The sequence below is a fragment of the Lethenteron reissneri genome, chromosome 69, assembly GCF_015708825.2.
Source record: "Lethenteron reissneri isolate LAM-NWPU_2019-01 chromosome 69, ASM1570882v1, whole genome shotgun sequence".
Taxonomy (NCBI): Eukaryota; Metazoa; Chordata; class Hyperoartia; order Petromyzontiformes; family Petromyzontidae; genus Lethenteron; species Lethenteron reissneri.
Window position 1 is genome coordinate 6436248 of NC_083847.1, and position 19585 is coordinate 6455832.

The 19585-nt window shown below is 56.0% G+C and overlaps 1 protein-coding gene across 2 annotated transcripts; it reads right to left on the reverse strand.

Annotated features, from left to right (window-relative positions):
- Positions 1-1562: 1562 nt before the first annotated feature.
- LOC133360473 (uncharacterized) lies at positions 1563-15563 on the reverse strand. 2 transcript variants are annotated; one of them, XM_061579217.1, is made up of 6 exons: positions 15491-15555; positions 11159-11787; positions 8285-8425; positions 7198-7611; positions 5470-5961; positions 1563-4710 (listed from the first exon to the last, which is right to left on the reverse strand). In XM_061579217.1, the coding sequence occupies exons 2-6, from the start codon at positions 11673-11675 to the stop codon at positions 4211-4213; spliced, it is 2064 nt and encodes a 687-aa protein (XP_061435201.1). In that variant the 5' UTR covers positions 11676-11787; positions 15491-15555; the 3' UTR covers positions 1563-4210. The 2 variants fall into 2 exon arrangements, with proteins under 2 accessions (XP_061435201.1, XP_061435200.1); XM_061579216.1 differs by having other exon boundaries at positions 1564-4710; positions 11159-11794; positions 15491-15563.
- Positions 15564-19585: the final 4022 nt, after the last annotated feature.

Genomic DNA, 19585 nt, shown 5'->3' on the forward strand with positions numbered 1-19585 from the left:
CAACATCGCCTTGCGGAGCCCCAATGTGATTTCAGGAAAGGGCGGTCCTGCACATGCCATATTTTCTGTCCGTCTGCTCGAGCAGAGGTGTTGGGAATTCCAACAAGACCTACATCTCTGCTTTATTGACCTGGTCAAGGCCTATGATACCATCAGTAGGACTGGGCTCTGGGTTGTTCTTCGTGCTTTCGGAGTCCCTGACCCTCTGCTCACGATCATTAAGGACCTTCATGATGGTGAGCGGGCCCGGGTAAAACTACGTGGCCGGGAGTCGGAGCCATTCCTTGTTCACCTTGGGGTGCGACAGGGATGTCCTCTGGCTCCCACATTATTTAACATCTATTTCGACCACAGTAGTTCGTGAAGCCTTCGATGGCTGTACTGGAGGAATTTCCATCTGGTACAGATACAATGGGAGGCTGATCAATGCCCGGGTGCGGTCGAGGGATGGCTCCCTATTGGTCAACCATGTCCTGTATTCATAATATAAAATTCATGTGCTGTATGCCGATGATCTGGCGATTGCTGCTCACTCAGAGGAAGAGTTGGAGGCGATTCTGCTGAACCTGGAGCGTGTCACTTAGATGTGAGGACTTACCATCAGCCCCACCAAAACGAAGCACCTGCCTGGTTATTTTGTGGCATCACACTCCACCTCCACAACCTGGGAGTGGCAGCAGCAGCAACGTCGTCGTTGTTATCAAGACGTCGGTACTCACCGCAGAGAACCGCAGCAGCACGACCGCCACTCTTTACGATAGCCGGGCACCAAAACACATTGTCCTGCGGAGGGAGCTGGTAGGAACGTTGGGCTGCTCGGTCAATGGCCTGCAGGGTCAACGGCGGCGTGGTGTATTCCGCAAATATGGCCGACTGTGAGGGCGGGCACAAGCCGGCGTGAGTAGGTTAAACGTTGAGTTTTATAAGGGCACCACGGGGTGACCAGCCCCTCCCCACCCAGCCCCACCCTCCCCACCCCCTCTCCACCCTCCCCTTCCCACCCAGCCCCTCCCCACCTTCTCCTCACCCAGGCCCTCCCCACCCTCCCCACCCAGCCCCTCCCCAACCTCCCCTCTCCACCCAGCCCCACCCTCCCCACCCAGCCCCTCCCCACCCAGCCTCATCCAGCCCCAACCCTCCCATTTTTTGATGCACGACGGACGGACACAATAATCCCCTGTGGGCTGGTGTAACCAGGAGGTTCCTACCAGTAAAACCGTGCCGCATTGACGCCCTCTCTCTCCCTCCCGCACGGCCTTGTGGGGGAGCCTCGGTGCACCGCGTGTGTGCGCGTAGCGTCATCGGAACGGAACCGGGAGAATAACCGATGACGTAGTCGTGGACGTCATCGCAAAGGGTTCATTGTTACACACCGCTTGAGACTAGGCTCTAAAGAAAGCTGTCTCTGGTGTGGACCAATCAGTTTCAAAGCCAATGCATCATATACTACCGGAGCGTGTTATTTTGTTTGCATGTTGACCACAAGTACCTTGTGTGTGTGGTTAATGCAAAGATGATTCCTCGCAAAAGGTTTCTGTTTGGCGTTTGAACATCTTAACATCAACTGTTTTATTGCCAGAACGGGTAAAACCAATTCTTATAATTACGTAACGTTCGCCGTTCAATCCGAACGGCACTCCGGCGACAGGGACACGAGCAGATAATTTTTTTACGAGGAACTACAATTTGAATCTTCAATTGTAAACTAAGAACGGTGAACGCGGGGAAGGGGGGGGGGGAGAAACCGCCGGCGATATTTTTCAAACGACAAGATACCGAGACGATAAAAAAGAACAACCCGACACCATTCTGTCCGAAGCTGGAGTCTCAAGTCCACGTCTTATTAGTCCTTGCATCAACGGTACAGTTCATCGCAACAGTAGCCTATGGATGGCGACAGGGGTGGGGGGTTGGAGGGAGGAGGGGGAGACTCGGCTAGAGCGAAGGGAACTCACGTTACGATTACCAAAAACGTTTAAAATACTAACAAAAAATAACAACTCAACACGTTTGTCGATAACGAACAAAGGGCGTTTCGCCCGAGCTAGCCTCCCAAGGAAAAGTCAACCATCGGTGACGTGCCCAGCAACGGGGTCCTTCATCACAGAGCACGGGTGGAATTAATCGTGCTACGAAAAAAGGGCGGCGGGCAGAGGTCGCAAACGGGTTTTGATTCCTTACCCGTACCCGGCCGCACCAGGGTCGCAAACGAGTACCCGGCCGGGTACGGGTAGGGTGCGGGTATCGGGTACCCGATTGCGACCTCTGGGATGAAGCCACGTTGCAGGCGCGGGTGGGTTGATTCTAGGAACTTGAATTGTGAGAAGAGACAAGACGTTGGGAAATGAGTGACAATCACGGTTACTCACCAGTGACTCACGGCCTACCCGTACCCGGCCGCACCAGGGTCGCAAACGGGTAGCCGGGTATCGGGTAGGGTACGGGTATAGGGTAACCCGGTTGCGACCTCTGGCGGCGGGGGGGGGGAAATCGCCTGGTACGTCACACCGATGATAGATTTTTCCTTTCAAGGCCGCATGGACGCAGCGTTAACTGACGGATCCGCGAGACACAGAGAGCGTGTTCCTGTGTCGTGCTTGTGCACGTCGCCACCGTCAACGCGGCGGCGGCCGCAGCGTCGCCGTCAAATAATTTTTCCAAGGCTCCTTTTGACGGTGGAGTTAACCGGAATGAGAAACCGGCGCGCTACTTTCGCCGATCTCACCAACAAGTTAATCCCTCGCGCAACGCTCAGGGGTCAGATTCACCTAAGGCAAGACGACGCTTCGATGCTCGTGCTACGGGCGTTGGGGACATCGGCATTGGAACGGAACCGACCCCCCCTTTTGATTTTCGTGCCATATTCGCCGAAAGCAAATTTAGCTTTCGTGCAAAATCTCGCCGCTGCTGGGAGGTGAAAAATGTTCACCGACGACGACGACGACAACAAATATTTGATTCTTGAATCCAGATCGCGAACCCAGAATCGAGAGGGGGGATCGGGGGGGTGGAGAAAATGGTGACAGTCAACGTCAAAATCCCGCGTCACGCAAATTTGGGTCGTCATCCTCGCAGCAGCGGCGGCGGCGGCTTCTGGCTAACCGCAAAATAAAGTCGGTGGCCACCGTATCATCAGCGCGGCTCCGTCAGACGCGCGCTTCTGCGTCCATCTGGAAACGGCTCTTCCTTCCAATATTAGGAAGCCACCGGTAGCTACAATGCACTTTTAAATCATCATCATCATCATCTACATTGATAAACTCGTTTCATTACAACGGCTTGTTGTTGTTTCGTTGGTTGTCCTAACCTCCCCTCTCACCTCCGATTGGCGCGGTCGGCTAAATACGGTGGTGCGAAAGAAAATAAACAAACGTGCTGCATCAATCGAGGGGCTCGGCTAACCAGATTTGGCCACGATGGGGGGGGGGAGAATTGGCGCAGCAAATCGTCGTCGGCAACTGACGAACCGAAAAAAGAAAGACGGCGTTTGTTCAATTCACGGTTTCACGAATCACCCGCCGGCCTCCACAGATCATAGAGGTTTCGTTGGGTTAGATCGCCCAAGTATAAATGTGTCGTCAAACCCGCCACCACCCGACACAGCCAATTAGTAAGGGGTTCGTCACGTAAACAGAACGTGCCAATTAGTTACTAGTACAGCACTAACCAGCGTTGGAGATTTGTCCTGGCTGTCAGCCTGATGATGCTGGTTATAATTACTGGCGAAACGTGGTACTCGCATTGTAAATGTTGTGGATTGGCTCTCCAACACACAACCGGTTAGTGCTGTACTAGTAAGGAATTGGCCACGTTCTGTTCACGTGACAAACCCCTTACTGATCGACGACACATTATATTTACACGATCTAACCCCAAACAAAACCTCTATTGCGGATGAAATTGTTCGCGAAAGCCTGCTACGTGTTAAATCCGTTCCGATTGGACAACGCCATCCCAATTGACCACTAGGAGGGGGGGAGGGGGAGGTGGGATTGGTGGGGTGGGCGGGCCGAAATTCATCCAGATTTGCCCAGTAATCATGACTTACGTGACAACACAAACTAAAAAACTAAACTACCCGGGGCCAAGGAACTGCGCCACGGCCGCGTCAGGGCCGCACTGGCGTCTCCATTTCCTCCACGGAGGCCTCGAAGGAGTCGGCCTCCGCAGGGAATCCTCGCCAAAAACCTCCCAAAGAGGCCGCCAGTCACTACGGGGTCACCTCGGCGGGGGTCACCTCGGCGGGGTTCACCGTGGCGGGGGTCACCGCGGCGGGGGTCACCTCGGCGGGGGTCACCACGGCGGCGATCGCGGTCGGATGGGCCGACGCGGCCGCCGACGCCGACGTAGGAGGAGGAGACGCCACCGTGGCGGCGCCCGGCACGATGAGCCCGACGATCTTGTCCTGCATCTGCGCCTGCATGGCGGCGAGCGCGGCGAGGAAGGCGCGGTCCTCCCGCCGCCGCCGTTCCTCCCACTGCATGTAGAGGCGCGTGAGGCGAGCCTCCAGCTCGCGCTCGCGACGCTCGCGGCGCTCCTCCAGCCGCAGGAAGGTGCTTACCAGCTCCTCAACGCCGGCGGCTGACGACGACGACGCCGAAGCGGACGCCGCCGCCGCCTTGCCCGGCGCTTCGCTCTCGTCGCCCGGAGAGCCGTGGCGCTTGACACCCCTCCGCTCCGACGCGGCGGGCGAGGCGGCCGGCATCGACGCTGCCGATCAAGGGGTGGGGGAGGGGGGAGGGGATGTGGTGGGGGTTAGAGGTCACAAAGTCCGTGGCACTGAAACCTACTAAGCTAATTGACGCTGCCGATCAAGGGGCGGGGGGTAGGGGGATGTGGTGGGGTTTAGAGGTCGCAAAGTCCGTGGCACTGAAACCTACTAAACTAATAGTGATAGGTTCCAAACCTAACAAAACCTACACCATGGATGACATTGATCGCGAAGGCGCTGCCACGTGTTACACGGACGAATGGAAATTCACAGCCGCAAGCCAAACAGCTGGAAACGCGCGACGCCGAATCTAAAATTCGGAGGGAATTTTGAATTTTTTCTTTTTTTTAAATCCTTTATATTAAGTTCGCTTGCTTGCTTAGGATCGTGCAAATCTTTCGGTCGTTTTGTAACCCACTTCCCGTGATCCAATCGAGCTGACATTTTCCACACAGACTCGTTGTGCGTGACAATTAATGTTCGTGAACATTTTTTTCCAAAATGTTACACTTTTTAGGACAAAAATATTATATTTAATTACCAATTGCTTAATGGTGCAATGCAATCATCTGACCCATAGGTGGCAGCCATCTCAAGCCAGAGGACGAGAGGACTGTAGCCGCCACGCATACAAAGGATTTATAGTGAAAAACTTTGTTTTTACGGGTTATACTTGTTTATTTACAAAAACAAACCGGGACGAGGACCCGGAGACAATCCCACCGACGACGACAAAGCCGAACGTGCCGTTGCCTTACCGGCTTCCCCGACGTCTGCCGCCGACGCCTCCCGCTTCACGCGCGCCGCCGCGGTGCCGTTGGCCTCCCTGACGGGCAGGTGGCCCAGCACCCTGTCCAGCTTTTCGTAGTAGGGCGACTTGGAGGCGCGCGCGGTGCCCTGCTCCTGCGCCTGCGCCACGCCCTTGCGCGACTTGGCGTACACCGTCTTCAGTTTCTTGATGCGCAGGCGGCAGTCCTGCGACGAGCGGGGCGGCACGTCGGGCGACGGCGGCGGGGAGGCGGCGGCGAGGCGGTCGCGCACCAGGTCGTAGACGCACGCGTTGTTGCGCGCCGTCGGAGACGCCAGCATCGCCTGGATGTCGTCCTCGGCCCACACGTCCAGCAGGGCGTTGGTCTCAGACACCGACCAGCAAGCGCCGCCGCCGCTGCTGCCGGCGCCGCCGCGGGTCGCCGGGGATTGCGGCACGGAACGGGTCTGGTGCATCGGGGAGTCGAGGAAGCCCTCGGAGGCTGCGGGGGACGACAAGAAGAGGGACAGCGCCGGAGGTGGAGGGGTCGCGCCGGGAGCGTTAGTAACACGTCGCCGGTTGCCCCCCCGCGGCGATGAAACCCTCAAAGATTTAGACGCGAGCTTACGGATCGCAGAACTCCATAATGTTTGAGACAGGAGGGGGGGGGGGGAGGAGAGCGGGGGGGTGGGGGGCTTTCGCCCGACCGATGTCGTCATCCACGGGCGGAGGCTTTGTCGTTGATTTTGATCTCGTCAATTGAAATGTGTCGTTGAGCCCTCCACCGCACCGACACGGCCAGCGAGTAAAAGTTTGTCACGTGAACAGAACGGGGTCTAATTCGTTACTAGTACAGCACTAACCGCACCAGGGTCGCAAACGGGTACCCGTACCCTACCCGTACCCAGCCGGGTACCCAGCCGGGTACGGGTAGGGTACGGGTATCGGGTACCTGATTGCGACCTCTGGGATGAAGCCACGTTGCAGGCGCGGGTGGGTTGATTCTAGGAACTTGAATTGTGAGAAGAGACAAGACATTGGGAAATGAGTGACAGTTACTCACCGGTGACTCACGGTCTACCCGTACCCGTACCCGGCCGCACCAGGGTCGCAAACGGCTACCCGTACCCGGCCGGGTACGGGTAGCCGGGTATCGGGTAAGGTACGGGTATCGGGTACCCGGTTGCGACCTCTGGTTGGAGAGCAAATCCACAACATCTACAATCTTGAGTACAACGTTTCGCCAGTAATTACAACCGGCATCAGGCGACAGCCAGATTTGTGTAGAAATCCTCCTCCTGTTTCGTTCCTGAACACATCTACCGCTCTATTTAAGTCAAGAAACAGGAGGAGGATTTATCCACAAATCTGGCTGTCGCCTGATGATGCCGGTTGTAACTACTGGCGAAACGTCGTACTCAAGACTGTAAATGTTGTGGATTTGCTCTCCAACACACAAGCGGTTAGTGCTGCACCAGTAACGAATTGGCCACGTTCTGTTTATGTGACAAACTTTTACTATTGGAACCTCCTTTGCCAGTAGCAAAATATGATAATTGGTTTTTTTACCCTTTTATCTGGCAACAAAACTGACCGGGTACCCGATACCCGTACCCTACCCGATACCCGGCTACCCGTACCCGGCCGGGTACGGGTACCCGTTTGCGACCCTGGTGCGGCCGGGTACGGGGTACGGGGGGTAAGGAATCACAACGCGTCTGCGACCTCTGCTCCTCACCCATCGCCTCGTCGTCGTCAGCGTCGTCTACAGCGAGTGTCTCGGCCTCCCCGCCGCCGCCGCCGCCGCCCTGCTGCTGCTGCTGCCCGCGTCCCAGCACCCGGTCCATCTTGTCGAAGAGCTGCGAGTGAGTGAACCGGTCGGCTCCGTGCTTGGGCGCCTGACCGGCCGCGACCCGCCGCGCCTTGGCGTACATCATCTTGAGCTTCTTGATGCGCGCCCGGCACTCGTGCGGCGTCCGCCGGCAGTCGGGCAGCGCCGCCACGAGGCCGTCGCGCACGCGCCCGTACACGCTGGTGGTGGCGCCGCCGCGCGGCTCCGCCACCAGCGCCGCCTGCATGTCGGGCGCCAGCCACACGTCCAGCAGGGCGCTCGTCTCGCGCACGTCCCACGGCTTCCACAGGGAGCCGCCGGCTACCGGGCCGGAGAGGGGAGGGGGTGAAGAGGGTGAGTGGGGGGGGGGCGGTGGTGAGCGAGACGAGCGAGCGCAGCGGGGTCACGGCGCGGCGGGGGTCGCGCGAACGTCACCATCACCCCCTCCCACCACGTTCACCATCGCCCCCTCCCCCCCCCCACAGCGTTCACCATCACCCACCCCCCACAGTGTTCACCATCACCCCCCCCCTCCACCACGTTCACCATCGCCCCCCCCCTCCACCACGTTCACCATCGCCCCCCCCCACCACGTTCACCATCGCCCCCCCCCACCACGTTCACCATCGCCCCCCCCCTCCACCACGTTCACCATCACCCCCCCCCACCACGTTCACCATCGCCCCCCCCCCACCACGTTCACCATCGCCCCCCCACCACGTTCACCATCGCCCCCCCACCATGTTCACCATCGCCCCCCCCCCACCACGTTCACCATCGCCCCCCCCCCCCACCACGTTCACCATCACCCCCCCACCACGTTCACCATCGCCCCCCCCACCACGTTCACCATCGCCCCCCCCCACAGCATTCACCATCGCCCCCCCCCCACAATCACCATCACCCCCCCCCCCACCGCATTCACCATCGCCCCCCTCCCACCGCATTCACCATCGCCCCCCCCCCACATTCACCATCACCCCCCCCCACTCACGCTTGGCCACGGCGTCCTGCAGGAAGCTGCTGATGCCGTCGCCGGACGAGAAGTCGACGTGGGAGTCCTCGTGGAAGCGGTCGATGCCGACTTTGCCAAACTCCACGTCGAACTCGTCCAGTTCCTCGTACGAGCTCTCCGCTGGCGGGGACGACGACGGGGAGGAGGAGGAGGAGAGGGAGGACAGCCGGCGGTCAGAGGGAGATACTCTTAGTTCTTTCGGTAAAGTCACCATGTAGGTAAAAAAAAAATATTTAAATTAATAAAAATAAAATTGAAAAAATCACGACGTTTCGGAGGCAACACAAGTCTCCGTCATCAGGTGGGACCGTCACAGCCAGATTTGCTGCATCAAGTGAGGCAGAGATTCAAGATGCAAGTTCTTAAATACAAGTTAACTTCGATTTAAAGCTTTCGCGACTGCAGGGATTCATCATCTTGGTTCTTTCGGTAAAGTTACGTAGAATGGAAATAATAAAATAATAAAAATAAAACAATAAAATAATTCTCACGACGTTTCGGCCACAACGCAAGCAGCCGTCCTCAGGTGAAGAACAGGTCTGTGTGCGGTAAAGTCACGTGGACAGACCTGTTCTCCACCTGGGGACGGCTGCTTGCGTTGTGGCCGAAACGTCGTGACAATTATTTTATGTTTTATTTGTATTATTTTATTATTTCCATTCTACGTGATTTTACCGAATTGAACCAAGAAGACAAGTAAACTTGTATTTAAGAACTTGCATCTTGGAATCCCTGCCTCACTTGATACAGCAAATCTGGCTGTGACGGTCCCACCTGATGACGGAGACTTGTGTTGCCTCAAACGTCGTGATTTTTAAACCCTTTATATTAAGTTCGCTTGCTTGCTTGCGTGCTTGCTTGCTTACGACCGTGCAAATTTTCGGTCGTTTTTTAACCCACTTCCCGTGATCCAATCGAGCTGAAATTTTGCACACAGACTCGTTGTGCGAGACAATTAATGTTCGTGAAAAAAATGTTCCAAAATTGTACACTGTTTAGGGAAAACAAATTAAATATTTAATTACCAATTGCTTAATACTGGCAGACAATCATCTGACCCATAGGTGGCAGCCATCTCAAGCCAGAGGACGAGCGGACTCTAGCCGCCACGCATATAAAGGATTTTAGAGTGAAAAACTTTGTTTTTACGGGTTAATTTATTATTATTTTATTTCTATTAATTTCAATTTCATTTTTTTACCTACATGGTGACTTTAGCGAAAAAACTAAGAGTATGAATCCTTGCAGTGACGAAAGCTTCAAATCTAGGGTCAGAGGGAGGCTTCGAGCGACGACAGGGTTAGGCTCCGGCTACGAGAACACGAGACACCAGAGTGGCCACAGGTTGAGTCACAAACCGCACCTCTCCATAACAAAGGCTCAGCCTTTGTTATGCAGTCTATTCTTAGTCTTAAGCCTCACCTTACCATATTAATAATAAGTATGCGCCCCTTGCCCCACAATCTTCTCCAACCATTATATAAACGGAGTGGTAGCTACTGAAATCTCTCATTTACTTGATACGGCTGTCGTGGCTGTGACGGTACCACCTGAAGACGGAAGCTTGTGTTGCCTCCGAAACGTCCTGATTTTTATTTTTTATTTTATTTTACTTTTTAATGTTTTTTACCTACGTGACTTTACCGAAAAAACCTAAGAATATTCCAACGGGTTTTTAATGTAATTTTTGTTGCTATTTCATTTATACCCGATGACGATTGCTTGCGTTGCAATCGAAACGTCGTATGTTATTATTTAATTTATTATTTTATCTTTAGATGTGACTTTACCGAAAGAACCATAGAGTAATTCCTGCAGTCACGAAAGCTCCAAATTCAAGATGAGGTATTTCCAACGGTTTTAATGTAATTTTGGGGTGCTGATTCCAAATCTGGCATCAATTTTTGTCTTTCACATCAGGTTTTTGAGATATAAAATATCGCATTTTCAATAAAAACTGCAGAAGAAAAATATTAAATACATGTGGATATCTACATAAAATGATATTATAAACACACTATCCTAAAAACACAGCACCGTATTTTAACACTAAAGCAGTCACTGACTCGCAACAACCTGCAATCATAAGTGACAGAGTTAATTTCGGATAAAATCAATGAAAACGGGGTATGCCGATAGCATAAAAATGAGCTGTGATAGAGCAAATCTGAGATCAGATTTGGAATCAGCACCCTGAAATTAGTCTTAAACGGCTGCAAAAGTCGAGGCCAGAAAATTATTTTTTGTTGTTGACCAGTGTAATATATTCATTGTCCTTTAAACTGATTGGTCCACTCCAAGAGACGGCTTTCTTTTGAGCCTCGACCCAATCGGTGCTCAACCAGAGGAAGCCAAAAAAGGCTTTTGGCGTCAAGGACAAAGCATATATTATCAGAGTGTGTGTTTTGTTTGCATTTTGACTGCAAGTATTGTGGTTAATGCAGATATTAATCCTCGTAAAAAGGTTTCAGTTTTGTTGTGGTTTTTTTTATGCTTTGCTTTATGTAAACCCCCCCCCCCCCCTTTTTAAATGAAAGATTTAACAAAAGATTTCTCGCTCTGCTCTCCTTACCCCTTCCCTTCTCTCTCTACCCCCCTCTCTGCCCCCCCCCTCTCTGCCCCCACCTCTCTTCCCACTCCATGTTCTCTCCTCTCTGCGTGCGTGTCTACATAGCGGAGCCCTGTTGTCAGGCCACTGACGGATGAGTGCCTCCACATCCCATGCACCACTGGTACGGCAATGTGCTCAGAGCCAATTTTCTAGGCTCAACAACTTTTTCTTCTTCAATGTTGCAAGCCACCTACACCTCCGCGTGCGTGCGTGCGTCTGCGAAACCCGAGCAAGTCACCAACCTCCTTTGCTTCCTCGACCGCCGCGAACCACCCCTGCCGCGATGGGCATGTGCCCCAGCACCTTGTCCAGCTTCTCGTAGTACGGCGAGCGCGACAGACGCACCGTGCCCTGCTCCTGCGCCTGCGCCACCGCCTTGCGCGACTTGGCGTACACCATCTTGAGCTTGCGGATACGCAGGCGGCAGTCCTGCGACGAGCGCTGAGAGCCGGGCAGCGCCGCGACGAGGCGGTCGCGCACGCGCTCGTACACGCACGCCTGCTCGTGCGGAGCGAGCGCCAGCGAGTCCTGGATGTCGCGGTCGGCCCAAGCGTCCAGCAGAGCGTTGGTCTCAGTCTCTGACCACGATCCGGGACGGCAGGACGCGGGCGTGAGGTCGGCCTGCTGCTGTTGCTGCTGCTGCGGCTGCTGCTCCTGCTGCTGCTCCTGCTGCAGCTCCTCCTGCAGCTCCTCCAGCTCCTGATGCACCTGCAGCAGCTGCTGCTCCTGCTGCTGCTGATGCTCGGCAACGTCAGCCATTCTCGTCTCGGGTTGGGTCCGTCGAGTTGCGATCGCTGGGGTGAAGCTACGGCGGCAACGGCACGTGCTGTCGGCCACCCGCCCTCAGGGCTCGGCGTCCCCAAGTCCGACGCTGATCACTGAGAGCAACAAGCAGCGTCGGGAGATACCGGGGAGGGCAGAGGAGGGCGGGGGGGAGAGGTGGAAAGGAACGAGGGTTATCCGCGCGGGGTTTGCGAGATGCAGTTTTGCACGAACGATGCTCTGCAATACATTCTTATTATTCTAAGGCTCAATGCACGGGGAATGTGTGTCTCTCTCTCTCTCTTGCCACGTGCAGCACCCAGTCTCGGCCGCCATCTCGTGCCCCCTCCAACTTTCCCTCGCCCCTCCTCTCAACTAAATCACTTTCCTTTGCCTCCTCACCTCATGCCAGAGGTCGCAACCGGGTACCCGATACCCGTACCCTACCCAATACCCGGCTACCCGTACCCGGCCGGGTACGGGTACCCGTTTGCGACCCTGGTGCGGCCGGGTACGGGTAAGGAATCAAAACCCGTTTGCGACCTCTACCTCATGCCGACATGTTCCATCCCCTCCTGCCCCCCCCCCCCTGTCCAACGGATGTGACAAGCTCTGATATGTTATGCTCTTGTGCCAATGGTGCTTACAACACCTTTGCGTTATTGTCGGTGCCGCACATCACGCAGAATTCTGAGGTAGGGCAGAGGTCGCAACCGGGTACCCGATACCCGTACCCTACCCGATACCCGGCTACCCGTACCCGGCCGGGTACGGGTAGCCGTTTGCGACCCTGGTGCGGCCGGGTACGGGTACGGGTAGGCCGTGAGTCACCGGTGAGTAACCGTTTGTCACTCATTTCGGGTAGGGTACGGGTAGGGAACGGTTAGGGGAGAAAAATCCACGCAACCATGGAGGGGGTGGGGGGGGGAGGCGCAAACTCCAAATATACAGCGTCAGGGTCGGGATCAAACCCACAATCTCCTGCATACCAGGCAAGGGAGTTAACATCTCACAACCACGGTGGGCCACCAGGTGTCACAGCTGACTTAGTCTGGCTCTGTGAGCCCCCAGGTGTCACAGCTGTCTTAGTCTGGCTCTGTGAGCCCCCAGGTGTCACAGCTGACTTAGTCTGGCTCTGTGAGCCCCCAGGTGTCACAGCTGACTTAGTCTGGCTCTGTGAGCCCCCAGGTGTCACAGCTGACTTAGTCTGGCTCTGTGAGCCCCCAGGTGTCACAGCTGACTTAGTCTGGCTCTGTGAGCCCCCAGGTGTCACAGCTGTCTTAGTCTGGCTCTGTGAGCCCCCTGGTGTCACAACTGTCTTAGTCTGGCTCTGTGAGCCCCCAGGTGTTACAGCTGACTTAGTCTGGCTCTGTGAGCCCCCAGGTGTCACAGCTGACTTAGTCTGGCTCTGTGAGCCCCCTGGTGTCACAGCTGACTTAGTCTGGCTCTGTGAGCCCCCAGGTGTTACAGCTGTCTTAGTCTGGCTCTGTGAGCCACCAGGTGTCACAGCTGACTTAGTCTGGCTCTGTGAGCCCCCAGGTGTCACAGCTGTCTTAGTCTGGCTCTGTGAGCCCCCAGGTGTCACAGCTGCCTTAGTCTGGCTCTGTGAGCCACCAGGTGTCACAGCTGTCTTAGTCTGGCTCTGTGAGCCCCCAGGTGTCACAGCCGTCTTAGTCTGGCTCTGTGAGCCCCCAGGTGTCACAGCTGCCTTAGTCTGGCTCTGTGAGCCCCCAGGTGTCACAGCTGTCTTAGTCTGGCTCAGTGAGCCCCCAGATATTACAGCTGCCTTGGTCTGGCTCAGTGAGCCCCCAGATATTACAGCTGACTTAGTCTGGCTCTGTGAGCCCCCAGATATTACAGCTGCCTTGGTCTGGCTCAGTGAGCCCCCAGATATTACAGCTGACTTAGTCTGGCTCTGTGAGCCCCCAGATATTACAGCTGCCTTAGTCTGGCTCAGTGAGCCCACGGCTACCTTAGTCTGACTCAGTGAGCCCACGACTGTCTTAGTCTGGCTCAGTGAGCCCACGACTGCCTTAGTCTGGCTCAGTGAGCCCACGACTGCCTTAGTCTGGCTCTGAGCCCACGGCTGCCTCGGAGTCTGGCTCAGTGAGCCCACGACTGCCTTAGTCTGGCTCATTGAGCCCACGACTGCCTTAGTCTGGCTCAGTGAGCCCACGACTGCCTTAGTCTGGCTCAGTGAGCCCACGACTGCCTTAGTCTGGCTCAGTGAGCCCACGACTGTCTTAGTCTGGCTCAGTGAGCCCACGACTGTCTCAGTCTGGCTCAGTGAGCCCACGACTGCCTTAGTCTGGCTCAGTGAGCCCACGACTGCCTTAGTCTGGCTCAGTGAGCCCACGACTGTCTTAGTCTGGCTCAGTGAGCCCACGACTGCCTTAGTCTGGCTCAGTGAGCCCACGACTGCCTTAGTCTGGCTCAGTGAGCCCACGACTGTCTTAGTCTGGCTCAGTGAGCCCACGACTGTCTTAGTCTGGCTCAGTGAGCCCACGGCTGCCTTAGTCTGGCTCAGTGAGCCCACGGCTGCCTTAGTCTGGCTCAGTGAGCCCACGACTGCCTTAGTCTGGCTCAGTGAGCCCACGGCTGCCTTAGTCTGGCTCAGTGAGCCCACGACTGCCTTAGTCTGGCTCAGTGAGCCCACGACTGCCTTAGTCTGGCTCAGTGAGCCCACGGCTGCCTTAGTCTGGCTCAGTGAGCCCACGACTGCCTTAGTCTGGCTCAGTGAGCCCACGACTGCCTTAGTCTGGCTCAGTGAGCCCACGACTGCCTTAGTCTGGCTCAGTGAGCCCACGACTGCCTTAGTCTGGCTCAGTGAGCCCACGACTGCCTTAGTCTGGCTCAGTGAGCCCACGACTGTCTTAGTCTGGCTCAGTGAGCCCACGACTGCCTCAGTCTGGCTCAGTGAGCCCACGACTGCCTTAGTCTGGCTCAGTGAGCCCACGGCTGCCTTAGTCTGGCTCAGTGAGCCCACGACTGCCTTGGTCTGGCTCAGTGAGCCCACGACTGTCTTAGTCTGGCTCAGTGAACCCACGACTGTCTTAGTCTGGCTCAGTGAGCCCACGACTGTCTTAGTCTGGCTCAGTGAGCCCACGACTGCCTCAGTCTGGCTCAGTGAGCCCACGACTGCCTTAGTCTGGCTCAGTGAGCCCACGGCTGCCTTAGTCTGGCTCAGTGAGCCCACGACTGCCTTGGTCTGGCTCAGTGAGCCCACGACTGTCTTAGTCTGGCTCAGTGAACCCACGACTGTCTTAGTCTGGCTCAGTGAACCCACGACTGTCTTAGTCTGGCTCAGTGAGCCCACGACTGCCTTAGTCTGGCTCAGTGAGCCCACGACTGTCTTAGTCTGGCTCAGTGAGCCCACGACTGCCTCAGTCTGGCTCAGTGAGCCCACGACTGCCTTAGTCTGACTCAGTGAGCCTCGGAGTCTGGCTCATTGAGCCCACGGCTGCCTTAGTCTGGCTCAATGAGCCTCGGAGTCTGGCTCAGTGAGCCCACGACTGTCTTAGTCTGGCTCAGTGAGCCTCGGAGTCTGGCTCAGTGAGCCCACGACTGTCTTAGTCTGGCTCAGTGAGCCTCGGAGTCTGGCTCAGCGAGGAGCGGGGCACGCAGTTGCAGCCGAAACCTAAGAAACCGCCTCGGGCCTTGTCGAGGCTCGAAACGAAACGGCGGCCGCGAGCGCGCGGCAAGTCTCAGACGCCTCAGAGGCCTCAGAGGCTTCAGGCAAAGGGTGGCCACCTTTGCCTGAGACCCCTCGGACTCTCGTGCGAGAAGGAGGAGGAGGAGGATTTGGCGTTTACCCGGCAGCAGAGCAGCGCTCCAAGTCCGAAGATGGTCGAGAAGGGAGCAGAGTGGAGGGTGGGGGGAGGGGGGGGGGCCCCGGCACGTGCATGAGACACGTGGGGGGAGGGGGCGGGGCGTGAGGAAGGGGGCGGGGCGTGGGGGCGTGAGGGGAGGGGCGGGGCGTTAGTGGAGGGGGCGGGGCGTGTTGGGAGGGGGCGGGGCGTGGGGGGAGGGGGCGGGGCGTGGGGGGGAGGGGCGTGGTCTGGGGGGAGGGGACGGGGCAGTTAGTGGAGGGGGCGGGGCGTGTTGGGAGGGGGCGGGGCGTGGGGGGGCGGGGCGTGGGGGTAGGGGGCGTGGTCTGGGGGGGAGGGGGCGGGGCGTTAGTGGAGGGGGCGGGCGTGTTGGGAGGGGGCGGGGCGTGGGGGGAGGGGGGCGGGGGCGTGGGGGGGGAGGGGGCGTGGTCTGGGGGGAGGGGGCGGGGCGTGGGGGAGGGGCGGGGCATGGGGGGGAGGGGGCGTGGTCTGGGGGAGGGGGCGGGGCGTTAGTGGAGGGGGCGGGGCGTGTTGGGAGGGGGCGGGGCAGTGGGGGGAGGGGGCGGGGCGTGGGGGTAGGGGGCGTGGTCTGGGGGGGAGGGGGCGGGGCGTTAGTGGAGGGGGCGGGGCGTGTTGGGAGGGGGCGGGGCGTGGGGGGGAGGGGGGGAGGGGGCGTGGTCTGGGGGGAGGGGGCGGGGCGTGGGGGAGGGGGCGGGGCATGGGGGGAGGGGGCGTGGTCTGGGGGAGGGGGCGGGGCGTTAGTGGAGGGGGCGGGGCGTGTTGGGAGGGGGCGGGGCGTGGGGGAGGGGGCGGGGCGTGGTCTGGAGGGAGGGGGCGGGGCGTGGGGGAGGGGGCGTGGTCTGGAGGGAGGGGGCGTGGCCTGAAGGGAGGGGGCGGGGCGTTAGTGGAGGGGGCGTGGTCTGGAGGGAGGGGCGGGGCGTGGGGGAGGGGGCGGGGCGTGGTGTGAGGGGAGGGGGCGTGGCCTGAAGGGAGGGGGCGGGGCGTTAGTGGAGGGGGCGGGGCGTGTTGGGATGGTGCGTGGTGATTGGCGGAGGGGTATTTGTCTGAGAGTGAGACTGGCCATCAGAATATTCTTCGGTTTTTTCGGTAGAGTCACCGTGTAGGTGAAAAAAAAATAATAGAAGTTACATAAAAATAAAATAAAAATCACGACGTTTCGGAGGCAACACAAGCTTCCGTCTTCAGGTGGAAGAATAACAGCACGATGGCTGTATCAAGTGAGAGAAATTCCAAGAACACCGTATTTGTATATATACTGGTTGAGGGTGGGAGGAGCCAAGGTAGTCCCCGAATATTATTATTTTTAAATCCTTTATATTAAGTTCGCTTGCTTGCTTAGGACCGTGCAAATCTTTCGCTCGTTTTTTAACCCACTTCCCGTGATCCAATCGAGCTGACATTTTGCACACAGACTCGTTGTGCCAGACAATTATTGTTCGTGAAAAAAAAATCCCAAAATTTTACACTTTTTAGGCAAAAAAAAATTATTTTACATATATTCAAATAGAACTCATTCATCGCTTTGGCTGAACGTCACAGTGTAGGAGCCCAGAGCGTAACCCCTCCACAGGCCGTGGCGGAGCAGCGCAGTTGGTAGCGCCCTCGCTTCCCATGCCAAAGGTCGCGGGGTCGATCCCCGCGTCCTCCACAGGCGGATATATTTTTAAATCCTTTATATTAAGTTCGCTGCCACGCATATAAGGATTTATAGTGAAAAACTTTGTTTTTATGGGTTATACTTATTTTGAGGTTCGGTGCGGCTGAAACACGCTGTTAGCAATGAGCCCTTTGTTGTGTAGACTAGGTGCGGCTGATGTAAAGGTGCGTGTAAAAGGGACTGAGCCTTTTCACCCACGTGACTTTACCGAAAACAAGTATAACCCGTAAAAACAAAGTTTTTCACTCTAAATCCTTCATATGCGTGGCGGCTAGAGTCCTCTCGTCCTCTGGCTTGAGATGGCTGCCACCTATGGGTCAGATGATTGTCTGCCAGTATTAAGCAATTGGCAATTAAATATTTATTTATTTTCCATAAAAAGTGTAAAATTTTGGAAAAAAAATTTCACGAACAATAATTGTCTCGCACAACGAGTCTGTGTGCAAAATGTCAGCTCGATTGGATCACGGGAAGTGGGTTAAAAACGACCGAAATATTTGCACGGTCCTAAGCAAGCAAGCAAGCACGCAAGCAAGCGAACTTAATATATATAAAGGATTTAAAAACGAGCGAAAGATTTGCACGGTCCTAAGCAAGCAAGCGAACTTAATATATATAAAGGATTTAAAAATATATTCGCCTGTGGAGGACGCCGGGATCAATCCCGCGACCTTTGGCATGGGATGCGAGGGCGCTACCAACTGCGCTACTCCGCCACGGCCTGTGGAGGGGTTACGCTCTGGGCTCCTACACTATGACGTTCAGCCAAAGCCAAGAATGAGTTCTATTTGAATATATGTAAAATATTTTTTTTTTTGCCTAAAAAGTGTAAAATTTTGGGATTTTTTTTTCACGAACATAAATTGTCTCGCACAACGAGTCTGTGTGGAAAATGTCAGCTCGATTGGATCACGGGAAGTGGGTTAAAAAACGACCAAAAGATTTTCACGGTCCTAAGCAAGCACGCAAGCAAGCAAGCAAGCGAACTTAATATAAAGGATTTTTTTAAAAACCTAAGAATATGAATCCTTGCAGTCACGAAAGCTTCAAAATTGGCCATCAGAATGTCCTTAACATTCGTGATGTCACTCCACATTGACCAGCCCCCCTAATTAATATTCATGAGTAGGTGACGTCATCCAAATTGACACCCCCACCCCTCCTCATTAATAATTATGAGCGGCGGGTGACGTCACTCCACATCATTAATAGTAATCTCTTAGCCACCGTGATGATGATAATGATGAGAGAGAGACGCAAACTCCAAATCTACAGCAGCAGGCATCGTCAGGGTCGGGATCGAACCCACGACCTCCTGCACACCAGGCGAGGTAGTCAACATCTCTTAGCCACCGTGATGATGAGAGAGAGACGCAAATTCCAAATCTACAGCAGCAGGCATCGTCAGGGTCGAGATCGAACCCACGACCTCCTGCGTACCAGGCGAGGTAGTCAACATCTCCTAGCCACCGTGATGATGATGATGAGAGAGACGCAGACTCCAAATCTACAGCAGCAGCAGGCGTCATCAGGGTCAAGATCGAACCCACGACCTCCTGCGCACCAGGCGAGGTACTCAACATCTCCTAGCCACCGTGATGATGATGATGAGAGAAGACGCAAACTCCAAATCTACAGCAGCAGGCATCGTCAGGGTCTCAGGATCGAACCCACGACCTCCTGCACACCAGGCGAGGTAGTCAACATCTCCTAGCCACCGTGATGATGATGAGAGAGAGAGACGCAAACTCCAAATCTGCAGCAGCAGGCATCATCAGGGTCGGGATGGAACCCATGACCTCCTGCACACCAGGCGAAGTAGTCAACATCTCCTAGCCACCGTGATGATGATGAGAGAGACACAAACTCCAAATCTACAGCAGCAGGAATTGTCAGGATCGGGATCGAACCCACGACCTCCTGCACACCAGGCGAGGTCGTCAACATCTCTACCTGGCCACGAAGAAGGTCCATTGTCCGAAACGTTGTGCTATTAAGTAATTATATATATTCCTTATAAGGCCGCCACGCTGCGCTACAAACCCGGCGACCCGAGTTCGATTCCCGCTCACGGCCAACACCACCAGTGACGATTATCTGCAACCGGTCCCTGGGCCTCCCCTAGGTCGACTCAGCCTCAAAATGAGTACCCGGTGCGCAGTAAACATCGCCACTGGGGAGACAAAGGCGGCCGGGCCTGCGTGGTGCTGGCCACCCGTGTGCCTTGCCGGCCTTCACAGGTGCTGCTCGCTAACAGCACTTGCCCCTGCAGTCTGTTAGAGGCTACCCGGGGGACCTTTGTCTTTAGAGGGGGGAGGAGGGGGGGGTCAAGTGAGGCGTCTCGCGCCGCATCGAGCCGCCCGCCCCGCCCCCCTGCCCCCCCCCCACTCGTGACGTCACGA